At 44.2% G+C, this 27,886-nt stretch overlaps 1 protein-coding gene across 1 annotated transcript in view; it reads left to right on the forward strand.

Moving 5' to 3' along the window:
• The window catches only part of GALNTL6 (polypeptide N-acetylgalactosaminyltransferase like 6), a 345,089-nt gene that overhangs the window by 299,953 nt on the left and 17,250 nt on the right, over nt 1–27,886 (forward strand). Inside the window, exon 3 of the mRNA XM_084860290.1 lies at nt 12,718–12,856. Coding sequence (XP_084716416.1) covers nt 12,718–12,856 — 139 coding nt within the window. The remainder of the gene's footprint in view (nt 1–12,717; nt 12,857–27,886) is intronic.

Consider the following 27,886-nt stretch of genomic DNA (forward strand, 5'->3'; position numbering starts at 1 on the left):
AAGATATGATTAGGAAACATTAGTTTATTTTGTGACTTGAATACCAAAGAGGCCTCCCAAGGAGTTTCTGAAATATATGGAATGGTTGGACCCTGAAGAAAATTAGGCAGGGTAATCTCATAGAAGCTGGTAAACCATGGCAACTACCATCAGATTCTAGAATACCAACTTCTGAATAAAATGTTTGGTGGTAGCAATACCATTCAAGCAAATATAATTCCATCTGTCCTAGGCTGTGAGATTGCATGAACAACTGTAATTAGTGAGTTGGGATCTTATGGTTCACAATCTGAAGAGGTTTAAACATGTGCCTCAAATCTCAGAGAAGCTGGAACTTCCCTTTGTTCCTGGTTCACACATAATGGTTGCTGTCATGAACCTACAGTGAGGGACTGAGAGAGTTCACAAGGGCAAAAAAAAAAAATCTCTATTGTCATGGCTCACATTGATTCCATTTAATCACATCCAGATCAGTGAAAGGTGCCATGAAATAGATCCCATGATGAACCAAGATTTGGGGGTTTCCATTTGCCCTTTCTCCTGTTCACAAGCATATTCTTGAAATACGGTTGTGAACTTTATAGACAGCTGGGATAGCAGGGATACAATGTTTTACTAATTGAGAGGAGAACCTTAGACAATGAAGTCACAATATGAATCTTCTCACGTACAGTACAGAGTACAGCGATAATGCTAGTTGTTTGAACACGCTGAGGACATGATAACCTCTGGAACAAATCAAGAAAGAGTGGGAAAAGGAAACTTGGTGAAGGAGAAAGGGAGTCATTCCTGGAATCTTCCAAGAAATATGATAGCCTTCTTTTGACACTGGAGGTTTTATATAGAAGTATATTGTACATCTTGTAATTATAAGGCTGTGAACAGTGAAAGTAAGGGATTTTATTTCCTTGCTATAACATGAAATCTGGGACTTTAAAAAATAGCAAATCATATTTCTTTCATTTTCTGCTCTTTCAGCTTGAAGTGAATGCAATTGCACATTTAAAGAAGTTCTGTTTACATATCTTGCTCTACAGAGTTCTATTTTGAGCCAATTTACTCTGTAGTTAGCATACCTGGCAATGGTACTGCTTTGACTGATAGAGTGACTTTTCAAGCTGTTGTGTGTCTGTACCAACTTGAGAGAATAATGCTCCTTTTCTTGTCTTTTTTGTTTCTTTATTTCTACATATTGAACAAAAGGCTCTCACTTCCTCTGTCATGATGTCTTCCTTAAGGGCAAACATTGCTGCGGCTCCAGTCCTTCCATTGTGCATCTAACATTGCAGAAGGGCCATAGCTCAGAGGTAGAGCACATGTTTTGCATGCAAAAGGTCCCAGCCAGGTCCATTCTTTGGCATCTCCAGATAGAGCTGGACAACCTCTGATAGTGAGTATAGACAGTACTGCACAAGATGGACCAATGGTATTGGTCAGTTCCTATGTTCTGTCCTATGTTGTATAGTATTCCTGTACTACTGCAATCCAGACTACTCATTACTTTAAAGATGTAGCTGTCTTTCTTTTTACTCTAAACTAACTGCAGGGGGGCTGATGCAAATTGGGACCCTGGAGTAGGGTGGTGGTAGGGGGGCTTTCAGACTATGCTTCTTGCTGTGGACCTGATCTGGACTGGGCCCCCCATGACCAAAAACCAATCAAATAGATGGATCACTTATTGGCAATGTAAATTACAGACATGGTAAGTCCAGTCTAGCAGGGGATTACAGCAGGGGTCCAGGGGTTAAATCCCTCCTACACCACCATGTTAGGGCCCTGATCTGGATCAGGTGCCTTGCGCTTACTTTATAGAAAGTAAAAAAGCTGCTAGGTACAAATAACATGTAGCTTGGCCCTCTGGTCAGTACTTAATGCTGACTGTACACCAGCGGGACCCACTGCTGATGCAGCAGGAAGTTAGTGTTTCCTAAAACAACTGGAGATGAGCCAAAACTCTCATTTCCAGAACTGAGCAAGTCAGGGGAGCTCACAGATGCGAGCTCCACCAACCTGTCTCATTCTGAAAACAAGTGTTCGGCTCATTTCTGGGGTTACTCTAGGAAGCAATAGCTCCCTGTTGCACCGGCGGTGGGTCCCACTGGTGCAGCATACTCAGGGGAGGTGCAGCAGCAACACTGGATACTGCCCTGTGTTTGATTATACGAAGACACCAGTATTAACTCGCTGGGAATCTTGTTGTCAGTTCTACCATACACACACATGCTGTCTCTCCACAATCTTCCGCATACTTATTTGGAAGTAAATTCACTCAAGTGGAACTTGCTCCAATGTAAAGATTCATAGGATGGGACTGTAAAAAGATCATCTCACAGTCCCTTGCCAAGTGATAGCAGTGCATAGGATCAGGCACATTGGCCATACACATCCCTTGACATAGGGAGGGGCGAATGTGTGATGTTTGAGCCCACCACAATTCTTTGAACATCAGCTCGCTGCTTGTTTCTCCTTAATTTGAGCTTGCATTTGTGAGCGCTGTTCGTTTTGTGTGAGTGAGAAAATCGTGCAGAATGAACAGGCATCGAATGTGAAAGTTGCACAGAAAAATCCCAAATTTCCACAATTTTCCAAAATTGTGCAAACGTTCCCCATAGACTAAAGCATGGATAGGGATATATGGATTCTGTTAAATCCATTCCATGTGTGTACTAATTTGCACTTGCACTAATTTGTTAATCCACATTAGCACAAGTGCGAATTAGCAAAATCCCCACCCTCCAGGTGAAAAACCAGTCCACAAGACCATGGAATCCAGTTACCCACTCCAAAGTGGTTCTGCATCTCTGTACTTCTAAATTGCCTTACTAGAGGTCTTTCAGGTCCAGGTACTTGATGCCTCTCTATTTATAGGTGGCTGGACCTTGCCAGCACTGCCTGAACACCCAGTACTCACTTTCATCCACTAGCATGCCACTATAACCATTGAAGCCCTAGCCTCTCCTTGCACCACCATAGTTAACATCAGTGGGTAGGATGGAGCTGCTTGGCAACATCTTCTAAGGAGTTCCAAAAATCTCACTTCACCTTGACTTTATGGGTGGCCTTTTCTGGTGACATCTGGAAAATGTCTACTGAGTATGCCATTCACATTTCAGTCCCAATAGAGAGCTCATGGAAAGAAATGTTTTATGAAGTATATATACTGAGTCCAACCTTCAACGTGCATTGTGTGCATGATGACGATTCTTTTTGTCTAGGATGCTGTTTAGACTGAATAATGAATTTGGAGGTCAAAAAGCAAAAGTTATTCCTATTTTTTCATACCTCTAGATGAGCCAGGTTTAAAGGCACTCTCAGTTGAGTGACAGCCATAGGGAGTTTCAGTAATTCTTGTCATCTAGAGTGAGTGGGCATGGGGGGATGGAGTGGTTGGGACTGCAATTAAATTTATCCCTTCCCAAATGCTGGGTTTTCTCTTTCATAAAAAGCTGCAGAATGCTCAGAAAGGGCTTAAGATACTTGGTATCTGTAATAACATGCTCCAATATTTGCTTCCAATATGCTCCAGTATTTGCTTGGTGAAATATATTTGCAGCTAATATATCAGGGTGGGCAACTTTGGGAGTCTGGGGGCCATTTTTGTCCCACCCCCTACAGGCCATGCTCCATGAGGCACTGCGCACTTTGCAGGGCACCCACCCCAAAACTGGTGGTTTGCCACCAAAATTCAACAACAAACCACTCTACAATGCTATAGTGATCAAATTTCACTTGAGAATAAGCTAAATTTGACTCTTTTTAGTCAAATATAGTGCTCAAATCAGCATAAAATCAGCAAATCAGGATAGCGCTAAAATTAGCATTTTCCCCACTGCTTCCAAATTCAGTGGCATGGGGTGGCAGTTGGGCCACACCAGGGGGTGGTGGAAACCATATGTGGCCCACAAGTTTTATGTTGCTGACGCCTGTATGATAGGCCTGTTTGTCCTCCTTGACTCTTCCTTTTTGACCCCAATCAGCAGGAGACTTGGACAACTGATTTTCAAAAAGTTGATGCAGGAGGAGGGGTCTGATGGATGAGCCAATAGTGGGGTAGATTCTTTGCCATCCATTCTTGAATTGTTCAGCCTTCGTGGGTATGGTGGAGTTGTATTCGCTTTGTGAAAACTATAGCAATCTAAGAAAGGTGCTCCACTTCTAGTCTGAAAAAAAAAAAAAAGAGTCCACAGCCCTATATCTAAGAAATGGCTAGATTTTCACACACAGATCACCTCAGAAAAGTTGATGATGACATCATATATGGAAAACAATATTACTCAGTGAAAGATATTCAGGACTGAGAGCAAAAAGTCACATTAAGCATCGCAAGTTGATGTTTCACAGTAATTAGATCGGTTGTCCAAACATCTTACAGGTTCAGCAAATCAACACAGTTTCTCGAGGTTTACCTGAGGAGCAAGAAAAGACACTGACCTTCAGATCATCGTACCTCATGAGATAAATTATTAAAACACATGGCTTTTTTTGTTATTAAAATGTAATAGAAAACCACTCTTCACAGGGCACTGTAATCAGTAAACAAGCAGTTGCTGTTATGCTTGATCTCCTCTCATCTTTTTAGTGTGAATTTCAAAAAGTGTATCATCTCTGGGGCTTTGTACCCACAGTAGCCTCAGGCTATGTGCTATTTGCATTTTAAGGCATAATAAGATAGCTACAAATAACAAAATGACATGAATGAGAGGGATCCTTTAACATTCAGGAGTACGCTTTTCCTTCCGTTATTTTGATCAGTGGTGGATTGTGACTCCAGTTCTGGAGGGGCTGTGATTCTATCCAGGGTTTTAGTTTGTTGTTGTTGTTCAGTCTTCAGTCATGTCCGACTCTTCGTGACCCCATGGACGATAGCACACCAGGCCTTCCTGTCCTCCGCTCTCTCCCGGAGTGTGCTCAAGTCCATATTCATTGCATCGGTGATGCTATCTAGCCATCTCATCCTCTGCCATCCCCTTCTCCTTTTGCCTTCAATCTTTCCCAGCATCAGGGTATTTTCCAGTGACTTTTCTCTTCGCATTAGGTGGCCAAAATACTTGAGCTTCAGCTTCAGGATCTGTCCTTCCAATGAGCAGTCAGGGTTGATTTCCTTTAGGATGGACTGATTTGTCCTCCTTGCAGTCCAGGGGACTCGTAAGAGTCTTCTCCAGCACCACAGTTCGAAAGCATCAATTCTTCAGCGCTCAGCCTTCCTTACAGTCCAGCTCTCACAGCCATACGTTGCTACTGGGAAAACCATAGCTTTGATTATACGAACCTTTGTCGGCAAGGTGATGTCTCTGCTTCTTACTATGCTGTCTAGGTTTGCCATAGCTTTCCTCCCAAGGAGCAAGCGTCTTTTAATTTCATGGCTACAGTCACCGTCTGCGGTGATCTTGGAGCCCAAGAAAATAAAATCTGTCACTGCTTCCATTTCTTCCCCTTCTATATGCCAGGAAGTGATGGGGCCAGATGCCATGATCTTAGTTTTTTTAATGTTGAGTTTCAAACCAGCTTTTGCACTCTCCACTTTCACCCTCAACAAGAGGCTCTTTAGATCCTCTTCACTTTCTGCCATTAGGGTGGTATCGTCTGCGTATCTGAGGTTGTCGATAATTCTCCCAGCAATCTTAATTCCGACCTGTGATTCATCCAACCTGGCGTTTCTCATGATGTACTCTGCATATAAGTTAAATAAGCAGGGCGACAATATATAGCCTTGTCATACTCCTTTCCCAATTCTGAACCAATCGGTTGTTCCATGTCCGGTTCTTACTGTTGCTTCTTGACCCTCATACAGGTTTCTCAGGAGTCAGGTAAGGTGGTCTGGTACTCCCATCTCTTTAAGAATAGCCACAGTTTGTTGTGATCCACACCATCAAAGGCTTTAGCATAGTCAATGAAGTAGAAATAGACGTTTTTCTGGAATTCTCTTGCTTTTTCCATGATGCAGCGAATGTTGGCGATTTGATCTCTAGTTCCTCTGCCTCTTCAAAACCCAGCTTGTACTTCCGGTAGTTCTTGGTTCGCATACTGCTGAAGCCTAGCTTGTAGGATTTTGAGCATAATCTTGCTGGCATGTGAAATGAGCGCAATTGTGCGGTAGTTTGAACACTCTTTGGCATTGCCCTTCTTTGGAACTGAAATGTAAACTGACCTTTTCCAGTCTTGTGGCCATTGTTGAGTGTTCCAAATTTGTTGGCATATTGAGTGCAGCACTTTAACAGCATCATCTTTTAGGATCTTAAATAGCTCAGCTGGAATACTGTCATCTCTGCTAGCTTTGTTGTTAGTCATGCTTACTAAGGCCCACTTGACTTCTCTCTCTAGGATGTCCGGCTCAAGTTCAGTGAGCGCACTATCATGGCTATCAGGGACATTAAGATATTTCCTGTATAGTTCTTCTGTGTATTCTTTCCACCTCTTCTTAATCTCATCTGCTTCTGTTAGGTCCCTGCTTTCTTTGTCCTTTATCATGCCCATGTTTGCACAAAACGTTCCCTTGATATCTTCCATTTTCTTGAAGAGATCTCTAGTCTTTCCCATTCTATTGTTTTCTTCGATTTCTTTGCATTGTTCATTTAAGAAGGCCTTCTTGTCTGTCCTTGCTATTCTCTGGAAATCTGCATTCAGTTGGGTATATCTTCCCCTTTCTCCCCTGCTTTTCATTTCCCTTCTTTCCTCAGCTACTTGTAAAGCCTCATCAGACAGCCACTTTGCTTTCTTGCATTTCTTTTTCTTTGGGATGGATTGAGTTGCTGCCTCCTGAACAATGTTATGGACCTCCGTCCATAGTTCCTCAGGATCTCTGTCTATCAGATCTAATCCCTGAAATCTATTCGTCACCTCCACTGTATATTCATAAGGGATATGATTTAGGTCATACCTGAATGGCTTAGTAGTTTTCCCGACATTCTTCAATTTAAGCCGAAATTTTGCAACAAGAAGCTCATGATCTGAGCCACAGTCAACTCCAGGTCTTGTTTTTACTGCCTGTATAGAGCTTCTCCATCTTTGGCTGCAAAGGACATAATCCATCTGATTTTGATGTCAACCATCTGGTGATGTCCATGTGTAGAGTCGTCTCTTGTGCTGTTGGAAAAGACTGTTTGCTATGATCAGTGTGTTCTCTTGGCAAAACTCTATTAGCTTTTGTCCTGCTTCATTTTGTCACCAAGGCCATGCTTGCCTGTTATCCCGGTGATTTCTTGACTTCCTACTTTAGCATTCCAATCTCCTATGATGAAGAGGACATCTTTTTTTGGTGTTAGTTCTAGAAGGTGTTGTAGGTCTTCATAGAACCGATCAACCTCAGCTTCTTCGGCATCAGTGGTTGGGGCATAGACTTGAATTACTGTGATGTTGAATGGTTTGCCTTGGATTCGTACTGAGATCATTCTATCATTTTTAAGATTGTACCCCAGTACTGCTTTTCCCACCCTTTTGTTGACTATGAGTGCTACTCCATTTCTTCGAAGGGATTCTTGCCCACAGTAGTAGATATGATGGTCACCTGAATTAAATTCGCCCATGCCTGTCCATTTTAGTTCGCTGATTCCCAAGATGTCGATGTTCAATCTTGCCATCTCATGTTTGACCACCTCCAGCTTACCTTGATTCATTGATCTGACATTCCAGGTTCCTAAACAATATTGTTCTTTACAGTATCGGATTTTCTTTTCACCACCAGACACATCCACAGCTGAGTGTCCTTGGCCCAGCCGCTTCACTCTTTCTGGCGCTACTTGGAAATACCCTCTGCTCTTCCCCAGTAGTATATTGGACACCTTCCGACCTGAGGGGCTCATCTTCTGGCGTCATCTCTTTTAGCCTTGTGATACGTTTCATGGGGTTTTCTTGGCAAGAATACTGGAGTGGGTTGCCATTTCCTTCTCCAGGAAATGGAGAAATGGGTTGCCATTTCCTTCTCCAGTGGACCACATTTTGTCAGAACTCTCTGCCATGGCCTGTCCGTCTTGGGTGGCCCTGCACGGCATAGCTTATGGCTTCACTGACTTACTCAAGCCCCTTCGCCACAACAAGGCAGTGATCCATGAAGGGGATCCTTTAGAGTTTGCACATTCTTACGTGGCCTGTTTTGCACCCACACACAGTCATCAGTTCTTCTGGTAATCATGACATATGGAATGATAACATATTTCTGGAATAAACAAACTTAATGTAACCAAATGCAATCATGCTTGCTCTTCAAACTCCAATCTCCTCTGCTGTACCCTGAAGAAGGACTTACATGTGGTCCAAAATGTGTTGGAACTATTTATTTTTGTGGAATAAAACACCTCTTTTGCTTATCCCTTTGCTTTTTGGCATCCTTCGTGGGGTTTCATTTTGCTGGATCCTCCTCTCGGTCAACAATTTCCATTCAAGCAGGTTATAAGAACTTTGTCAAGTTAAAAATTGGTGGCTGAGTTTGCTCCCCCCTCCCCTTCCCCATTCCTTTTTACCCTTTTGTGTCATATCTTGCTTGATATTGATCTCATCTAAGCAGTTCTGGGATCCTTTTCAGCTAAGAATTGGAGTAAAGAAATGCTTTAAATAAATAATAAACTTTAAAATACATAGCCTAAGATGTGTTATTAGGGGGCTTAATGCATTTTAAAGCATTTGTGTTTGCGATGTTGGGGAAGGCTGAGATAAAAACTACAGAAAATAATAAATGTATCTGGTTAAAACTATCTTTCCAATTCTTACCAACTGTATCTCTGCCTTGAGGAAAAGTCTTTGGTTTCATGAATTATAACACTTAGTTTTGTAGACAGATACCTCCCTTTAAAGGTATGGCTAGAAACTAGATTTCCCAGCAGCCCTTTTCAAAGAGGTGATGATGAGCCCAGCTGCACTCCATTCCCAAGGTGGAATTTCTGCAAGCATCCCTTTCTTGTTGCCATCCCCACAGACGCTGCTCTCTCCCTTGATTTCCTAATTGTGTTTCATACACACAACTCTTTCATGCCTTAAATTTCTGTTATGGGTAATCATTACTCTTATAGGGTAATCCTCCTATAAGAGGAGGACTTACAGGTGTCTGATGACTTCCTACTGCTTTGAAAGAGACTAATGCCAGAGTGGGGCATACTTTACATCAGGGTGTCGAACCTCTGCCCCACGGGCCAAATCCAACTTGCCTGTGGTCCCAGCTGCCAGTAAGAAACTTTGTTATTATTTTTTTTAAGTGGGATGCATAGGGCATCTTGGCAAGTGCCAAGAAAGGTGTCTGAGGGTACACTGGTACATGTGGGCACCACACTGCCTACCCCTGACCTACACAGTTAGAATCCCTGAGCATTCTGGGTGATGGGGTGTTCTTCTGGCCAGTAAAAGATCTGACCTCCTTCAGGCCCTTCAACAGGTATAAGAATCAGCAGGTAAAGCTTTCTGTAGCATGGAGCTAACCATGATCAACAGCTAATTGCTGCCTATCTCATTGGGATTAAAGGGGTGCTAGGAGCCAGTTCAAATATGGCAACTGTCACAGGTAACCCAAATAATGTATTTAAAAAAGCTGAATTCTGAGCCATAAAGAGGCTGCATTCATGACTGGTGGCATCAGTCCCACTGAACTCAGTAAGCTCTTACTTTTGAGTAAACATTCATTCAATGGACATAAATCATGGAAATCATGGAAATGTGCATATCCATACATTAAAGACACAATCCTATGTATGTTTACAACTCTAATTCAATTCTTACAACTCTAAGCATTCCCCAGTCAGCATGGCTGGCTGGGAAATGCTGGGAGTTGTAGGACTTTTCCTGTCTAAACATGCATAGGACTGTACCCTAAGTGAACAGTTTCGCCTGTGTCCACCTGTCAAGAGGAGGGTGAGCTATATGGTAGCATGTCCAAGCCTTGTCCCTAATGAGCTATGTGGTAGCATGTCCAAGCCTTGTCCCTAAAGCATTAGAAATCCTGGCTTCTCAGATTTTACCAGACATTGCCTGCATCTAGGGATGTCGCAGGCACCCAACTGGGTCTGGGAATTCGTTGGGCTCCCCCTGCCTGCAGCCCCCGGACTGCGCCTGCTGAGACATTGTCCTTGCTCGCCCCCTGCTTGGGCCCACTCATGCCCGCTTGCATTCTCCAGGACTCACCGCAACCCCGTTCAGTGAGCGCCCACCATTTTCACGCCTTCGATTGCTGCTACGTAAAACAGGATGTTAAAAAATGCGCATATTTAAATATGTGCAGGTTGGAGCTGGGAAAGCTAAATAAGCTCAATATTAGAGGGATTATACTCGCCGAGCTCGTGGGCGGCCCGAGCGCGGGTCTGGGGCGGGTGACCAGGGGCACCGCTTCAGCGGTCACCTGGAGAAACCGAGCTAGGGTGAGTTCTTACATCCCTACACATCCTTTCACTCCTGTCATCACCATCTCAAGGGAGAGAAACATGTATTTTAAAGAAGAAGAAGAAGAAGAAGAAGAAGAAGAAGAAGAAGAAGAAGAAGAAGAAGAAGCAGCAGCAATTCACTGATTGATGGATTCTGTCCCCAGTGCTTGCAGGAAAGCTTAAAATACAAACTATTACTCAGCCTCAACTATTATAATCTCACCTCTTTTTCTGGGTCAAACTACATGTTACATTAATTGCGAAGCATGTAGCTTCTGCTTGACTCCATGCACAACTCCATGCTATTTATGCTGTGGGGTCCTGCAAGATTCTATATTATCCAAAATGGTTTTTAGCAACTATATGAAGCCATTGGGTGAGATGGGGGGGGGGAGTTGGAGTGAAGTGCTATCAGCTCTCGCGCGCTATCTCTCTCTCTGTGTCATCTGAGTCAGGTGGGGTTGTGCAGGTGTTGGACCAGTCCCTGGAGTTGGTAATGGGCTGGATGAGGGCCAATAAACATAAGCTGAATCCTGACAAGGCAGAGGCACTGTGGGTAGGTGTATATCCTATTCTAGATGGGGTTGCTACACCCCTTGAAAGAGCAGGTATGTAGGATGGAGATATTGCTAAATGCAGCACTGTTGTTTGAGGCTCAGGTGGCCTCCGTAGCACCGAGTACCTTTGATCAGCGTCATTTGTTTTCCCAGATGTGACCATGTCTGCACATAGATAGTCTGTCCGTTAGGGATGTATGGACTGCGTGAAATCCATTCTGTCTGTGTTTCGTGGATGGTCAGGCACCTTTTCTTCCATAGTCCAGTCACAGACAGATGCAAATTGATTTTTATTTTATTTTTTGTCATACGAAAAAATACGCAAATAATTACGTAAGAGGTTTTTTAACAATTTACATAATTTACCTTAGTACGTTAATACTTAGTGTATTGTCCCCCATTCCGTTCCACTTTTCCTGAGCAGAAATGTGCATACTTTCCTGCGAATTAATATGCATACATTTCTGGAAAGTAAAAAAGACTTCCAAAAGTCCACAGACTCCGCGCGGCCTGAGGGGATCACTCCACAGTGGATTCTGCAGGTCAGATACTTAGAAATCCCAGCTCATTTTAGTCTGTCTCAAATTTCTCCAGCCTCCCTACTGTCCATGGGGAGCCATGCTCTGGTAACCTCCCGAATGGATTATTGTAATCCATTGTACATGGGGTAGCCCTTGAAGATGGCCCAGAAGCTTGAAATAGTGAAGAATGCAGCTGCCATAATTTTAACTGGTATTGCCAGATGGGCTCATATCATACCAGTTCTTAAAGACTTACATTGGTTGCCTATTTGCTTCTGAGCTCAACTGAAGGCACTTAGTTTAAAGTCCTAAATGGCTTGGAACCCAAATACCTGAAGGAGTGTCGCTCACTATACCCACCTGGCTGTGTCTTAAGATTGTCAGAGGAGGCTCTTTTGCCAGGGGAAGCACATCGTTCAGGAGCTAGGCAGAAAGACTTCTCTATAATGGCACCCTGTCTCTGGAATGCCCTCACGGTTGAAACTCGGATGCTGCTATCATTTTGTCATCAGGTTAAACTTGCCTATTTGCCCAGGCATTTTAAAGTGTTAGGTTGGCTTATGTTTAGTTTGCTCTGCTGTTTTTATTATTCTGATTTGTTTTTATTGTGATTTTATGTTTTTATTGTATTATAATGTGGCACAGTTTGGTTTTTATGCCTCTTGTACACTGTCCTAATCTCCTAGGATGAAGGGCAGGTTAAAAAGACTTTAAATAATTTGATGATGACAACAACAATGACAATAACAACAACGAGAATGATGACACAACAATATAAAACCTTGCAAGAGCCACTGTGGAGCAGAGACCAGACCAGACTAGTTCAGATATGAAAGTTCTATTACTTTGCCCCCATCCATCTATGTCTATAGCAGTACTCTCTCAAAGTCCAATAGAGTTGGTTATTTGACTTTGGTCCATTCATTTCATTGGTACATGCAGTACCAACATGCAGAAGTGTTTGTGGTACACCTAGACCCAAGCAGGAGAACCTATGCGCCTGGCTATGCTATAGACTTAAGTCTATGTTCTTGCTTATCTCCCTTGTAGCAGCTCTGATTTCTGCTGTCTGGCTTGCTAGACCAGAGGGGAAACCACTTTAAGGCAGAGAGGGACTGTATTCTAATGTGCACTGAAGCGCACTGTTTCCTGCATCAGTCTTGACTTATAGCAAGCTTGTCAAAAAGGTTGTCTGCCGCAGGATTGCCACATACTGATCTACAGAACAACTTGTTAATTGCTTCTGGACACTCAAACTCCACTGATTGGTATCTATATGTTGTTTTCATGCCATTCCAGGCAAAGGTGAACAGGGAAAGCCGTACCCTCTCACAGAAGAAGACAGTGATGATGCTGCTTATCGGGAAAATGGTTTCAATATTTTTGTGAGCAATAACATTGCCTTGGAGCGATCACTGCCAGACATTCGACATCCTAAGTAGGTATACTGAATCTGATGGACTGTTTCATTGCATGCCTTCCCTTGGTTTGCCTCTTTATGGAGAAGCACCTGGATTCAACTGAAGATTTGAAAAGGTGTGAAGCTGCAAAGCTGCTATGGGTATACTTTCCTCTTTCACTTCCATCCATCTGTAGTAAGGAACAAAAGTAGGTAGTTAGTTCCACTGTGGGCATTGTTTGACCTTCCAGCCGGGTAGGCTGGTGGATCCAATTTCAGTGGGGCAGAGATCCCATTCTAGGTTTTAGTTGCAACCAGCCAGAAGTCTAAACAAGCTATCCAAGGTGCTGGACCTATTTTGCGGATAGGGTCCAGCACCTTGGATAGCTCCTTTAGACTTCTGGCTGGTTGTAACTAAAACCCAGAATAGAATCTGTGCCCCACCAAAATCGGATACACCAGCCTCCCCTGGCTTCCAGGCTGGAGGGATGTGAAATTTCTGCCAGCAGAGACTAGTGGCAGGAGGCCAGATACTGGTGGCAACTGGGCCAAGCCTTGGGAGAGGATTGCAAGATGCAAAGAGCCACTCTGAGGTGATTTGATAGAAATAATCGGACACATCTTTCCATTTCTGTCTTTCCACCATTGGCCGTCTGATTTTGTTAACAAGACTTTTTATTAAGATGGATAGATAATAGGGGTGTGGATCAGATTTGGCCAAATCCAGAACCAAATTGGGCTGATTCTGACAAATTTAGGAGATGTCTGAATCCAAGCAGGGCTCCTTCAAAATTGACCAAATCTCTGAACACTCCTGAAGATTCAGGATTTGAAGGGACACAGAGACACAGACAGTGTCTCTCCAAAAACTGATATATTTCTCCCCAATCTGTCCATATAAGGAAAACACCAGGGGGAGGAGGAGGGAGAGTGCAGAGTAGTTTTGTGATTGGAGGATCTAGCTTATAATCACTGTAAATGGTTTTACTGGGGCTCTCCATCACCAGTGCATTATGGGAGGAATGTAATATATTTCAGGACTGATCCAGTGTTCAGTGCTCTTTGCTAGTTCTCTCTCTCTCAGGGGCAGGATCATTACAAGAGTTTTGGTGGGATCTGTCAGACCTGGGAGGGTGTAGCATTGGGTGCTTGCTTGGAAAATGCTGGATGTTCAAGCCTTTCTGTCTCTGCCACTGTATGCTCCACATCCACCATCCATCCCTGTCCTATTGCCCTTTCTGTTTTGTCAGAATGGGATGAAATTATCAGGCATAGTAGTCCATATGAGGGGATCAAGCCTGCCAAGTTTCAGATGAATGGGTGCACGGAGCTTTGTGCAAGAGCAGGCTTTACAGTTTGGGAGTCACCAAAAAAGGATGCACTTATCCCCATTTTGGGGCAATTGTTATGAAAATGACATACAGTATCGAACTGGTCCTTGTCAAGCAAACCGCACAGTTTCAGAAGGATGCGAGCGATATTTTTGTGAGAGGGGAGCATTCAGTTTTGTGGGAGGAATAAGCCATTCGCTTTTCCTTACCAAATCACCAAATTGGGGTCCAAACCGAATCTTGTTGCTGGTGCACACACCAGCTAGGTAGCTAGGTGATAGATGGATCAATCCATCAATAGACAGACAGACAGACAGACAGACAGACAGACAGACAGACAGACAGATCAGTCAATGAATAATGGGTCAAAAGAAAAAAAATAATTGCTTTGGCTCTGGAAAACCTAGGGAATGCCCCTCTATCTTTTACAATCTTCAAGAGAGGCCATTAAAGTCCATTCAGGGGTGGGGTGGGGTGGGTGGGGAGGAGAGGTTATTTCAGTGGTGGCTTTGAAATTCCTTCCTCACAAATGCATGTTTCATCATGAGTGTGCAGTGTTTCAGGCACCAAGTGAAGACTATTCTATTCAGATAAGTTTTCGATTACTTTTTTTATAAAAGCTGTTGTTTTTTACAAGCCGAGGGTGCAGTCCTATAGTCCCTCGGAGGGTGTCTCAAGGTCCACAGGATACTGCAGATATTTCCAGTCTGTAGGTGGGCTGGAAGGTCTGCAGTCGAAGGAAGAGGTCTGCCATTGGTGGCCTTGTTCCAACGATAGAATCCTCCAGTGCCATCACTTGTCCACTATTGGTGCACTGGTGGCACTAAGAAGAAAAAAGGGGCATGTCAGGGTGTGTCTCCCCCCCCCCCGCTGCCCCAGGATGCCTCCTAAATGAGGAAAAGGCTATGCCAGCCCTGGAATTGGTGTCGTGGATTTTCCTACCAGAGGAACCAGTCTGACAGAAAAGGAAAACAAAAACCAGCAAGTGAAATGAAAATAGAAAGGAAAAAAAAAAAAAAGCTGTGGAGTCCACTTTCCACCCTGGCCGGCACAAGCCCAGCAGGGCTTGGGAGTGTTGGTTCCTTTGGCATGGACTCCCCTGACCTCTGTGGGATTGCTCTGTGAGAAGACTAATTGGGAATTTGAAGTAGGAAAGATTTTTGATGGTTACAGGAGTATTACTATTTTCATGTATGTTGTATCTGTTTGTTATCATGTATCTTGAACAACTTCTTTGGCAAGGCTCAATGAAAGTATCAAGAGGCCCAATCCCCTTGGAAGTTCTCCTGCACAAGCCCTATTGAAAGCAATGATAGCTCTGCAGGAACATTGCCATGGTCTTATGCAGCCCCCATTTCTTTCAATGGAGAATGCACAGAATACCTTACTGCGGGATTATACCCTGTGTTAACAGTCTAGCATAGGTTAATGTATCTGCTGTTTTTTGTTGGGCTTTTAGATGATGTGCATCTCATTTTAAGGGACATATTAAAAGTTCTTCCAAGAAAGGCAAAGCATGCCCTTGGAAACCCATATATTAATCTCTGTAACCCAGTGTTAATTTGCATATGATTAATGCAAAGAATTAAGTCAGTTTTATCTAATCTATTTGTTTTAAATATTTTGTTTTTGCCTGTTGGCTGGCAAAATTATCCCCAGGTCACATGAAATTATCTACAGCAATTCCCACTGGCCAAGAGTGTTTCCAGTTAGATGGGATTTTAATATATAATTACAGAGCATTAAAGTTACATTCAATTGCATTGTTGGCATGATAAATATGCGCTGCACAACAGCTCCTGCTCCAAAAGAATATCCTGATGATTTCTATTGGTGTTCAGAACAGTGCCAGTGGAAACAATACAGAAAATCATTAGGGACAAAATGAGGCTGAACTGCCACTTTCCCCTGTTGTGTTTGTCAATATATCTGCTACTAATTTGTTTTTCACCCACTGCTAGCCAGATGGGCCATGACATTTCTTAGGATATCCCCAGAAGCAGGGCACTGTCAGCAGTGCCTTTATTGGGAACGTCAGCACTATGGTGTCTGCACTTTCCTTGTAAACAGCTTTCCTGCCACGACCCTCTCTGGCACCCGCATTCTTCTTCTGTGACTTGCCAAGAGCAACATAGTATTCTGAAGAGTCCTGCCTACATCCAGCAACATTTACATGGAATTTTTAACAAAGCTGGTCACAGCCATATTCTGCAAGCAGTGCAGCCTTATTCACACAACCAATGTGGATGTAGTACCAGATGTCTGGGGGGGAGCAGGGGAGAGCAATGGCAGGCCCCACCCTTGACCACCATACTATAATGGGCTCTTCCACACAAGGCTGATGCACATGTAAAGTGTATGCCCAAGGCTCTGCTTGAGGGTGGCCGTGTGTCCTGCTTTACAGAGGACAGCCCTCTTTTTGAAGGGCTTTCAGTCTTGCATTTGAAGGCCATCCTCTGTCTGAAGGGCTGTCCAGTCCAAGCCTGGTTTAAAGAACCAGGAGAGCAGGAGCCTTGACGCTCAGCACCTGGGGAAGAGACTGAGCAGGCAGGCAGGCACCCAAGTCACCTGGTCACAGTCTTCTTTGCTATGGTGAGATGTATAGTATTTTGATTTAAATTATAGTCATTATTTCTGAATTCGCACATGTACATCTAAATTAGCACCTGCACATTGAATGCAAATCCTTGTCCCCTTTATCCTTTTTTTTTTTTTTTTGGTGATACATTTCCTCTTTTTTCCCTTTTTCTTTTTTGGCAATATGTAAGCGGCCAGCCTAATTATTTGCATCATCAGGAACACTGCTTTTTGTAGGATTGCAGATTACGCAGACAGAGCCTCCGCAGTCCATACATACAACTTCTACATGCATAGGATCTGGGCCAGAAAGCCAAAGAATGCCTGAAAGTTGGGGCAGGGGGTGAGAATTATTGCCACAGTACCACTCTGTCCCTCCATGCATTCAGTTTACCCACACTGGTCTCATGGACAGGCCTTGTGCTACTACAGGTTTCCATAAAGTGAATGGATCTGTTGCCCCTATTGCCAACAGTTTCTGATGTGTATGTAACACTGCTTTTATAATGTCATATTTGGTGGTGTCATTTTGCCAGCACTGTTGCCCTGTTCCACCCTGAGCACCTCTTTGGTGGTGCAGAAAGATTTGGGATTGGGCTGTCATTGGCCTTAATCCAAGCACTCCAACTTAACTAGTTTTCTAGAGTCTATACAGGCCAGAATATTTTCATGTGATTTGCACTTGGAAGGACCACAAACTGTTTTTGCAGGTTATACCATGATCTATTCTAAGAAGCACTCCATTTCCTGGGTCTTCTTAGAGTAAATGTGAGTGCCAACATTCCTCTGGTGTGTCTTCCATTTTTGGTTTTATTGGACAAATGGCTTATGATGTCCCTCATCCAGCTGTTGAGCTGCCTTTCTGCCTTTATCAGCAAAATGTTTTTCTTCTTTAAAAAAAGTAAGCTGATTTTGTGCAAATCTACCCATTTACCCCCTGCTAGCACTATGCCAGGTAGCCACAATAAGGTATACATTTTCATTTGTTACCTTAAAATTCATGTTTAATAATATATATCTTTTTATTTTCACATTTGTGTAAGAATACAGGTGACAGATTGAGTGAAACTCATTAATATTTGCTGTAAATGTTTATGGTGCGTGTGTATATAAATGTGTACAAAATGCTGTACATGCAGGGAACAGAACAGCATTTTTAAGAGAGCAATCCTATGGCCCCTGGAAAAAACTCAGAAAAGGGCAAATAAAATGATCAAGGGGCTGGAGCATCTCTTCTATGTGGGAAGATTACAACAGCTGGGATTGTTTAGCTTGGAAAAAAGGAGAGTAAGTGGAAACATGGTGAAGATGTACAAAATTACGCATGGTGTGGAGAATGTGGATAGGGAGACTTTTTTCTCTCTCACTCACAATACTAGAACCTGAAGTCATCCCATGAAGCTGAATGGTGGGAGATTTAGGATAGATAAAAGGAAGTACTCCTTCACACAGCGCATAGTCAAACTATGGAATTCGCTACCACAAGATGTAGTGATGGCCACCAACTCTGATGGTTTTAAAAGGGGGTTAGAGAAATTCCTGGAGGAGAAGCCTATGGCTACTAGGCTTGATGGCTATGTGCTACCTCCAGTACGAGATGGCGGTATGCCTATGTACACCATTTGCTGAGGAATATGGGCGGGAGGGTGCTGTTGCACTTGTGTCCTGCTTGTGGTTTCCTGGTCGACAGCTGGTAGGCCACTGTGTGAACTGAATGCTGGACTAGATAGATACTTGGTCTGATCCAGCATGGCTCTTCATATGTTCTTATGTTCTGAATTTGTGATCAAATTAGGGGTGTATGAAATACTCACCCCATTCCGGTTCTGGTGTCCATGGGGTGGGGGGGAGGCAATCCGTCCCTCCCCCTGGAATCTTCCCTGGCCGGCTCCGCTCTGCAGCGAGTCCGTGGAGCCACCAGGTTGGCCCTTCCACAGCTGGACTTCTGTCTGCTGCTGGGCTGCAGACGCTAATGGCGTCCGGCATAGCCAACGCCATTTGCATCCCTGCTCTTTTCGGTGATAGGTATTTATGTAGCCTATCACAGCAAAGAGCAGGGACGCAAATGGCGTAGTGGATGCCATTTGCGTCCCTGCTCTTTTCGTGATAGGCTAGGTAAATATTTACGTAGCCTATAATGAAAACAGTAGCGACGTAGCCTATCACCGAAAAGAGCAGGGACGCAAATGGCATCGGCTACACCAGACACCATTTGCGTCTGCAGTCCGGGGCAGTGGACAGATGGCAGCAGACAGATCCAGACCAGCCGGCAGCAGGTAGGGTCTGTCCGGGGAGAATTTCGGGTGGTGGGGGGGGGAGTAGTCCGTTCTGCCACGGACTCCAGGGGGCCGGATTATGAAGAATCCAGCCTCATTGGAGTCCGTGGCGGATTTCTCCATCATCCCTAGATCAAATGTACACTCAGCAGGAAGCTGTAGATGGTTCCTGGCTCTCTGATCAGTGTATATTTCTTCAACGAGTGATTGCCCCATTCAACATTAAATTTCTAGATGTACCCTCCCCCCATCATAATATGTGAGAGTCACTTATTTTTATGGTAAATGTACCCATTGTAAATAAAATTATAGAACTTACCGAATGTTTTTCTCCATTAAAAATCCTGTTGGTCAATTTTGTGATCCACAAACCAATCACGCTGTAATATTTGGATTTAAAACTGTTTCAGGAACCAGCTTCAGTCCAAATTATTTGGCTTGACTGGAAAGTTGGGTTTTATATACACATTTGAATTTCCTGTTTAGCACAATGCATTCAGGAATATTTCTTCCCACTGATGGATCTGAAGCTGTGAGCCACCATTATTGCTGGAAATTATTTTCTGCTCCTTCCTGTTCCCATCTCCAAGCTAATTTTACAAACCTGTCAAATGGTCATGGAAATTACCAGTTATCACTGCTTTATCAAGTTCAGCTGACAAGGCTAGATTGGAATAGAAATGCAGTATGACTGAAGCTGGCCAATGTAAATTGAATACTTTGACACATTGAGACAATTACTATGTAAATCTTTGTTTGAAAATGTTTTAGGCTGGTATTTTTCTGTTGTGTGCTTGTCACTAGTTTGATGTCAGGTGGGTATTGTGGTCCCCTTGATAAAGAGAGAAAAAAGGTCAGATCTTAAAAAACAAAACAAAAAAAACCCACAGCAACTCTAGGAATGGATGCGCTAACGAAAACTGAAAGGAAATGGAAGCATGCACTTTTTCCTCTTTGTTCTGACTTCATGTGGTATGCTCTTTTGAAAGCTTTTTTAAAAATTGGGAAATGGGGGAGAGGGTCTGCTTTTATCATCTTTGAGGCCCTGCATTGTCTTCTTCTTTTCTTGCTTCCTAAATGTTTTGCAGACAAACCTGCACATTTCACTTCTGCAATATTTATCAGGACAGGCAGTTTACAAGCCTGTTGATAAGTCTAGAAGGCATAAAACCTGGTTTCAGGCCAGGGTTCTGCCACTGGCCTTCTGTAATGTGCATAAAATATTATTGCTATAACCACGGGGTCAAACAAATTGCAGCTTGTATGAACTGGCTTTTTCAATAAACTGACTGAAATGGTGCCAATACCCCCCTCCTTTCTCATAATTTAAAAAAAGCTCAGGCTGTTTCAGAATGTTCTCCTGCCGACTTTTGAACAAAGGGGTGCTGGAGGCTGTCATTTGGAAGTTGCACATCAGCAAAGCAAGTTGTTTACACTGACATTACATTTGTAATGATTAAATTTCTATTCAAGTTAAAATCTTAAATACAGACCACTGCTCCCCATTTTAATAATAAACCTATGCACTGTAGAAAAATGTAAGGTACGGGAAAGGACCATTTACATCCTCAAATGCAGCTACTGGTGAATATTTCCACAATATTTTAACTGGCTTTTGCAGCCAGAATTATTGAAGTTGCTTGCAAAAGATCTTATTTTAAAGGTCCAATCCTTTGAATTTAGGGATGAACAGACTTACCTGCATCCATGATTGCCAGGCACTCACTGAACCCTTGCAGTCCAGTCATGCCTCTAATCTTGCTTTGTGGCTGCCACTTCCATAAAAGGCCTTTTATGCAGAATAACAAACCACCATTTTTACACAAAATGGCAGCTCACTAAGGGACCAGGCAGCTGACCAGGTTGCTGGGCACACATCGGGCCATCCCATGGTTTGCATGGTGAGCAGGGTAGATGGCCAGCAGAGTCCACAGACCCCAGTCCGGCAGGCTGAGCGGGCTGGGCTGGAGTCCATCAGACTCCACCTCAATATCAGATGCCTGTGACATCCCTATTTGAAATACAAGAAAAGGATCCTCCATGATTAGGGATGTCAGAGAAATCTGCAACAGAGTCAAATGAGTTCGGATTTCTATGAATCCAACCTGTGGATTCCGCAGTGGAACAGCTTTTCCAAGTCATGTGAATTCCATGGACTGCTGCTTTTTCTTTTTCTTTTTTAACTTTTTGGGGAGATTTGAAAAAATGTGCACTTGCGCTAATGCAAATGTGCATTTGCAAACAGATTTTTTTTTTTTTTACATCCTTGAAAACCCCCGATTCCATCAATAACTGGACAACAGAACGAAAGATGCCTGAGAATCTGTGAAACACACATGGAACAGATGTAACAAAATCCATTCATCCCTACCCATGATAAGGACCACACTGGTGTCAGAGTAGCATCACGATTTGTGGCTTTGCACCATCACTGTGATGAGTTACCCAGGGAATTGTGTTGCCTCTCAGCAAGAGCTGGGTGGTGGGTGGGCAGGTGGGATCTGGCAAGAGCTGCACCAGCCGCTCCTTCCTGCAGTGTGGCTCTCCAGAGAGACAATGCAGCAACAGTGGTAAAAAAAAGTATGGGGAAGGGGGCACTGATGATGCAAAGGGAAGCGGTGTGGGCATAGTTGAAGTAAGGGGAAGGGGAGAGGGGCATGCGACAGAGGAAGGGAAAGAGGGGCATGCGACAAAGCCGGGGGAAGGGGCGCACATGATAAGGTGAAGGGAAGGGGTGGAGGTGCACAGTGAGGCAAGAGTGGGGGTGGATGACATGGTAAAGGGAAGAGGAAGAGGTGCAGTAAAAGAGATAGGGAATGCAGTAAAGAGATAGGGAAGGGGGTGCAGGGCACAACATGGTATAGGGAAGAGAGTGGGGTGTGAGGCTGTATATGTTCTATCCCACCCCAGGTGCTGAGAGAGCTTGTGTGGGGCCTGGAAACTCCTCAGGGGCAGCTGCTCACAAACAAACACCCCTTTGGACAAGCGAGCAGGGCCAGGGAAAGAGGCAATGTCAGGTGTGGGACCACTAACGGTTCATAGAATCATAGAATAGTAGGGTTGGAAGGGGCCTATAAGACCATCAAGTCCAATCCCCTGCTCAGTGCAGGAATCCAAGTCACAGCATCCCTGACAGGTGGCTGTCCAGCCTCATCTTGAATGCCTCCAGTGTGGGAGAGCCCACCACCTCCCTAGGTAATCGGTTCCATTGTCGTATTGCTCTAACAGTCAGGAAGTTTTTCCTGATGTTCAGCCGGAATCTGGCTTCCTGTAACTTGAGCCCATTATTCAGTGTCCTGCACTCTGGCATGATCGGGAAGAGATCCTGGCCTTCCTCTCTGTGACAACCTTTCAAGTACTTGAAGAACACTATCATATCTTCCCCCAGTCTTCTCAAGGCTAAACATGCCCAGTTGTATCTAATGGGATTGTATCTAATGGAGTTGTTACATCAGCAGGAAGGAACTACTGGCAAAACATATCCCCCCCCCCTTACAGCCCCTGCACTGGAGGGTAAGGAAACTTTTCAGAGAAGATGTGCATGCAGCATGTGTGGGCCAGGAGAAGATGGGGAAGTCCTATCACACCAGCAGAAGTCCCATTACATGAGTGGGCTCCCACCAGTGTGAGGGTTGGATCCAACCCTTAGAGCTGAATGGAATTCCCCACCCCCTCTGAAACATTTAATCCCCCACAACGGTGGAAGGTTAAGAATATCACTGATGTTCAGGAAGCAGGCAAAATTATAGCAGTTTACACAGCACTTTCCATTTCAAAGAGGATTTGGTTCTTCCTCCCTACCCATCCCGCCCTTTTCTTTTCTTTTTTTAATTAGGAAAAACCTAGCGGCCACTGCAAACAGCAGTCTGGCTGTACTAAGCAGCCTTGCTCAATTCCATTTGTAAATGTAGGCCAGAATGCACCTGGGAAGAATGCTACATGATTATATTACATTGTTCCCAGATGTTCTGATCAGTCTGAAGCAGCAGGCAACCCCAGCAAGGAAGGGCTCAGCAATGGCTCAGTGGTAGAGCACCTACTTTTCATGCAAAAGGTCTCAGGTTCAATCCCCAGTATGTCCAGGTAAGGCTGGAAAAATTCCTTCCCGAAACCCAGTGTCGACAGTACTGGGCTAGATGCACCAACGGTCTGACTCAGTATAAGGCAGTTTCCTATGTTCCCAACAAGCAAGGATGCCTTGGGATAAACTGAGGCCGTATGAGCCTCTGCCTACAATCTACCCCTCCTAAGTTCCACCCCCTTGCTGGAAGAATGTAGGTTCTTAAAAGGCCAACACACTGGCCTGAAGGTGTGTGCCTCTTCTCTTTTCTCTGGCCTTGCATCTGACATGCTCCATGCTGCAGTAGTGCTGCAATGCAAGAATGCTTAGGCTGCAACCCTATATCCCATTACCTGGGACTAAGCCTTACTGAACACAATGGGACTTACTTTTGAATAGACCCGTACAGGATTTCACTGTTAGACTTGCGCCTGTTTCATTGCTAAGATGCATGTTGGGAGAAAGCTGTTTTTTCTCCCGAAGTTCCTCATTGCCATTCAGTGAAGGAAGGGAAGCACTCTTGGTTCTGAAATTAATATGATAAACAACTGTTGTTTTCTTATACACAGCTATTGTTACCTTGGCTACCATGTATCTTCCTTGATTCTGTTATCTTGAAGAATGGGTTAAAATCCTCAAAAAGAGTCTTCAAATTGACTTCTCCTGTGGATGGGGGCTTGTGAATCATCACGTTAATGTCCTTCAGACAAGTATGCAAGTATTAAACATGCAGTTACTCATTCTCACACCATATTTATCAACATCACACAGTATTTGAAAAGCAAAAATAATTTTGAGTGGATATTGAATTATATTGAACTGAACTGATCACAACATCCATTAAAATTTATTCTGAAAATAGTAATTGGCTTTGAATTAACCTCCACCATAAGAAACAATTCAAGCCACCACCACCATGGTAGGTCCCATAACCCATGAACCTGTGCATAATTCTGTGGCCCCTGAAATTGTTCCAATTGGGAGCGAGCAAATTATGCCCCTCCCCAATTTAGAGCTGAGAATTGTTATACGAGAACTTTTGGCTCAGCATGTGTAATCACACGTGATCACTGCCTGAGCATTTAGTCCCATCATCATGTGTTGATGAGCTTCGGCTATTGGGCGGTATAGAAATGAAATAAATAAAAATAAATAAATAAATGTGTTGTTGAAGCCTTATCTCTGGCTGATCTATGCAACATTAATCTACAGTATCAATGTATATAGTATTGATTTGCTCTGCTGCGATACTCCATCCTTCATTTATGTTGCTATTTATACCTTGCTTTTTGTTTGTTTGTTTGTTTGTGAGATTATGTCTTTTAAACCTTAAGCCTGTCTCAAAGAACGCTGAGATCTCACAGGGGTTCAGCTTGTCCTTACTATACAATCAGAACAGAAGCATATTCAGCAACTACTAGGCCAGGTTTGCATGATGGCAGGGGTAAAAGAAGACATTGTGTCTTCTCCCCCCACCCCTGTGCGTGCTGGTCGCAGGACCAGCATTTGCATAATTACCTGCGATGTAGCAGGGGTTTCCATGTTGTCCAAACCTGGTGCGCAGGATGGCCGGTCTGGCTTTGGAGTTTGTACCCACCCCACAACCCCTACTGCACGTCATGGGTTGTAGGGTGGGTACGAAGCCACCCCTGCTGCGCTGCATGCCAGGTTTGGATGACACAGCAACCCGCCTTGCTGCAGGTACTTATGCAAATGCCAGTCATGTGACCGGTATGAGCAGGGGCGGTGGAGGGGCCACAATGGCTTCTTTTACCCCTGTGATCATCCAAACTTAGTCCTAATTTCTGGATATGCAGTGATGAAGGTGATGGAAGGGAAACTAGTACAATCCAGGGCACATGCAGCCATCAGTGCCAGTGCCAGGTTTTTGAGGGCCCCTGGGCAAGACACGCTCAGTGCCCTGCCTCCCTCAGTGACTCTGCCTTCTCACCACCATTGTCATCAGCTGCTTGCTCCTCCTCCTCTTTCTCATCATTGCTACCAGTTGCTTCCTTAACAGGCAGAGAGCCAGTGGGCAAGTAGGCAGTGGCATCTATTACTCCTCCTTCTCACCATCACTGTTGTCTGGGCCAGAGCAAGAGGCAAGTCAACCAGCAGGTTGCCATGGTGAAGAGGAGCAGCAGCTCCGGGGGTATCTTGTCAGGGGGCCTCTGCTGGGGTGTGGGCCCTAGCAGATGCCTGGCCATGGCTACCCTTGACGCCTTGGCAGCCACTTTCACATATTTAAAAAAGCAGCCCCAGAATTGCTTAAAAAAGTAAAATAGCATTGAAATAGGGACAGGGATTTATGAGGGGGAATTTTGAACAGAGACGTGAGTGGGGCAATCATAGAATCATAGAATCATAGAATAGTAGGGTTGGAAGGGGCCTACAAGGCCATCGAGTCCAACCCCCTGCTCAATGCAGGAATCCAAGTCAGAGCATCCCTGACAAATGGCTGTCCAGCCTCGTCTTGAAGGCCTCCAGTGTGGGAGAGCCCACCACCTCCCCAGGTAATTGGTTCCATTGCCGTATTGCTCTGACACTCAGGAAGTTTTTCCTGATGTTCAGTCGGAATCTGGCTTCCTGTAACTTGAGCCCATTATTCCGTGTCCTGCACTCTGGGATGATCAAGAAGAGATCCTGGCCTTCTTCTCTGTGACAACCTTTCAAGTACTTGAAGAGTGCTATCATATCTCCCCTCAGTCTTCTCTTCTCAAGGCTAAACATGCCCAGTTCTTTCAGTCTCTCTTCATAGGGCTTTGTTTCCAGTCCCCTGATCATCTTTGTTGCCCTCCTTTGAACCCTCTCCAGCTTGTCTGCATCCTTCTTAAAGTGTGGTGCCCAGAACTGGACACAGTACTCCAGATGAGACCTAACCAGTGCTGAGTAGAGGGGAACTAGTACTTCCCGGGATTTGGAAGCGATGCTTCTATGAATGCAGCCCAAAATAGCATTTGCCTTTTTTGCAGCCACATCACATTGTTGGCTCATATTCAGCTTGTGATCGACGACAATTCCAAGATCCTTCTCGCTCGTAGTGTGGTTGAGCCACGTATCCCCCATCTTGTAACTGTGCATTTGGTTTCTTTTTCCTAGGTGCAGAACTTGGCATTTGTCCCTATTAAATGCCATTCTGTTGTTTTCTGCCCAGCACTCCAGTCTATCCAGATCACTTTGAATTTTGTTTCTGTCTTCCAAAGTATTAGCTATCCCTCCCAATTTTGTGTCATCTGCAAATTTGATCAGCATTCCCTGCACCTCCTCCTCCAAGTCATTAATAAAAATATTGAAGAGCACTGGGCCCAGGACTGAGCCCTGTGGTGCCCCACTCGTTACCTCTCCCCAGCTTGAGAAGGTCCCATTGATAAGCACTCTTTGAGTCCGATTCTGTAGCCAACTGTGGATCCACATGATCGTTGTTTCATCTAGCCCACTTCGAGCTAGTTTGCTCATCAGGATATCATGGGGCACTTTGTTGAAAGCTTTGCTGAAGTCGAGGTATATGATGTCTACAGCATTCCCACGGTCTGCAAGGGAGGTGACTTGATCAAAAAATGAGATCAGATTTGTCTGGCAGGACTTGTTTTTGACAAATCCATGTTGGCTTCGAGTAATCACGGCATTGTTGTCAAGGTGCTTCCAGATGGATTGCTTTATGATCTGCTCCAGAATTTTCCCAGGGATTGATGTCAGACTGACTGGTCTGTAGTTCCCAGGTTCCTCCTTTTTACCCTTTTTGAAGATAGGGACAACGTTAGCCCTCCTCCAGTCATCTGGCACTTCCCCGGTCCTCCATGATTTCTCAAAGAGAATAGACAGCGGTTCTGAGAGTTCTTCTGCCAGTTCCTTTATGACTCTAGGATGCAGTTCATCTGGCCCTGGAGATTTGAACTCATTCAAAGTAATGAGGTGTTCCTTGACCATATGCCTGTCGATCTCAAGCTGCAATCCTGCCCCTTCAGCCTGTACTTCGCCTTTGCCAGGGGGGTCATAGACCCTCTTTTGGGAGAAGACTGAGCCAAAGTAGGAATTGAGCACCTCTGCCTTTTCTTTGTCCTCTGTTATCATTTTGCCATCCTTATTTAATAGCTGAACAACCATTTCTTTCCTCTGCCTTTTACTATGCACGTAGCTGAAGAAAGCCTTTTTGTTGTTTTTAGCATCCCTCGCTAACCTCACCTCGTTCTCCGCTTTAGCCTTCCTGACGCCATCCCTGCAATTCTGTGCTACCTGCCTGTACTCTTCCTTTGTTACTTGGCCTTCTTTCCACTTCCTATATGTGTCCTTTTTTGTTTTCAGGTCATCCCTAAGCTTTTTGTGAAGCCACATTGGCTTCTTCTGTTGTCTTCCACCTTTTCTTCTTGTTGGAATTGTTTGTGATTGTGCCTTGAGAATTTCCTTTTTTAAAAGTTCCCACCCATCTTGGACTCCTTTTCTCGCTAGCATTGCTTGCCATGGGACCTTACTGATCATTGTTCTGAGTTTATTAAAATCAGCTTTCCTAAAATCCAGGGTACGCGTTTGAGTACACTCGGCTTTTGCTTCCCTTAGAACCAAGAACTCAAGTACAACATGGTCGCTTTCCCCGAGAGTTCCTGTAACTGCTACTTTATCCACTAAGTCATCTCTGTTGGTTAGGATCAAGTCAAGGATAGCCGATCCTCTAGTTCCTTCCTCTACTTTCTGTAGGAGGAAGTTATCCGCCACACAAGTCAGGAATTTCCTGGAGGGGCCATGTTTTGCAGAATTTGTCTCCCAACAAATATCGGGGAAATTGAAGTCCCCCATTACTACTACATCATGCTTCCTTAAAACATTGGCT

The sequence above is a fragment of the Heloderma suspectum genome, chromosome 5, assembly GCF_057233095.1.
Source record: "Heloderma suspectum isolate Gila_16-S chromosome 5, 16-S_ref, whole genome shotgun sequence".
Lineage (NCBI taxonomy): Eukaryota > Metazoa > Chordata > Lepidosauria > Squamata > Helodermatidae > Heloderma > Heloderma suspectum.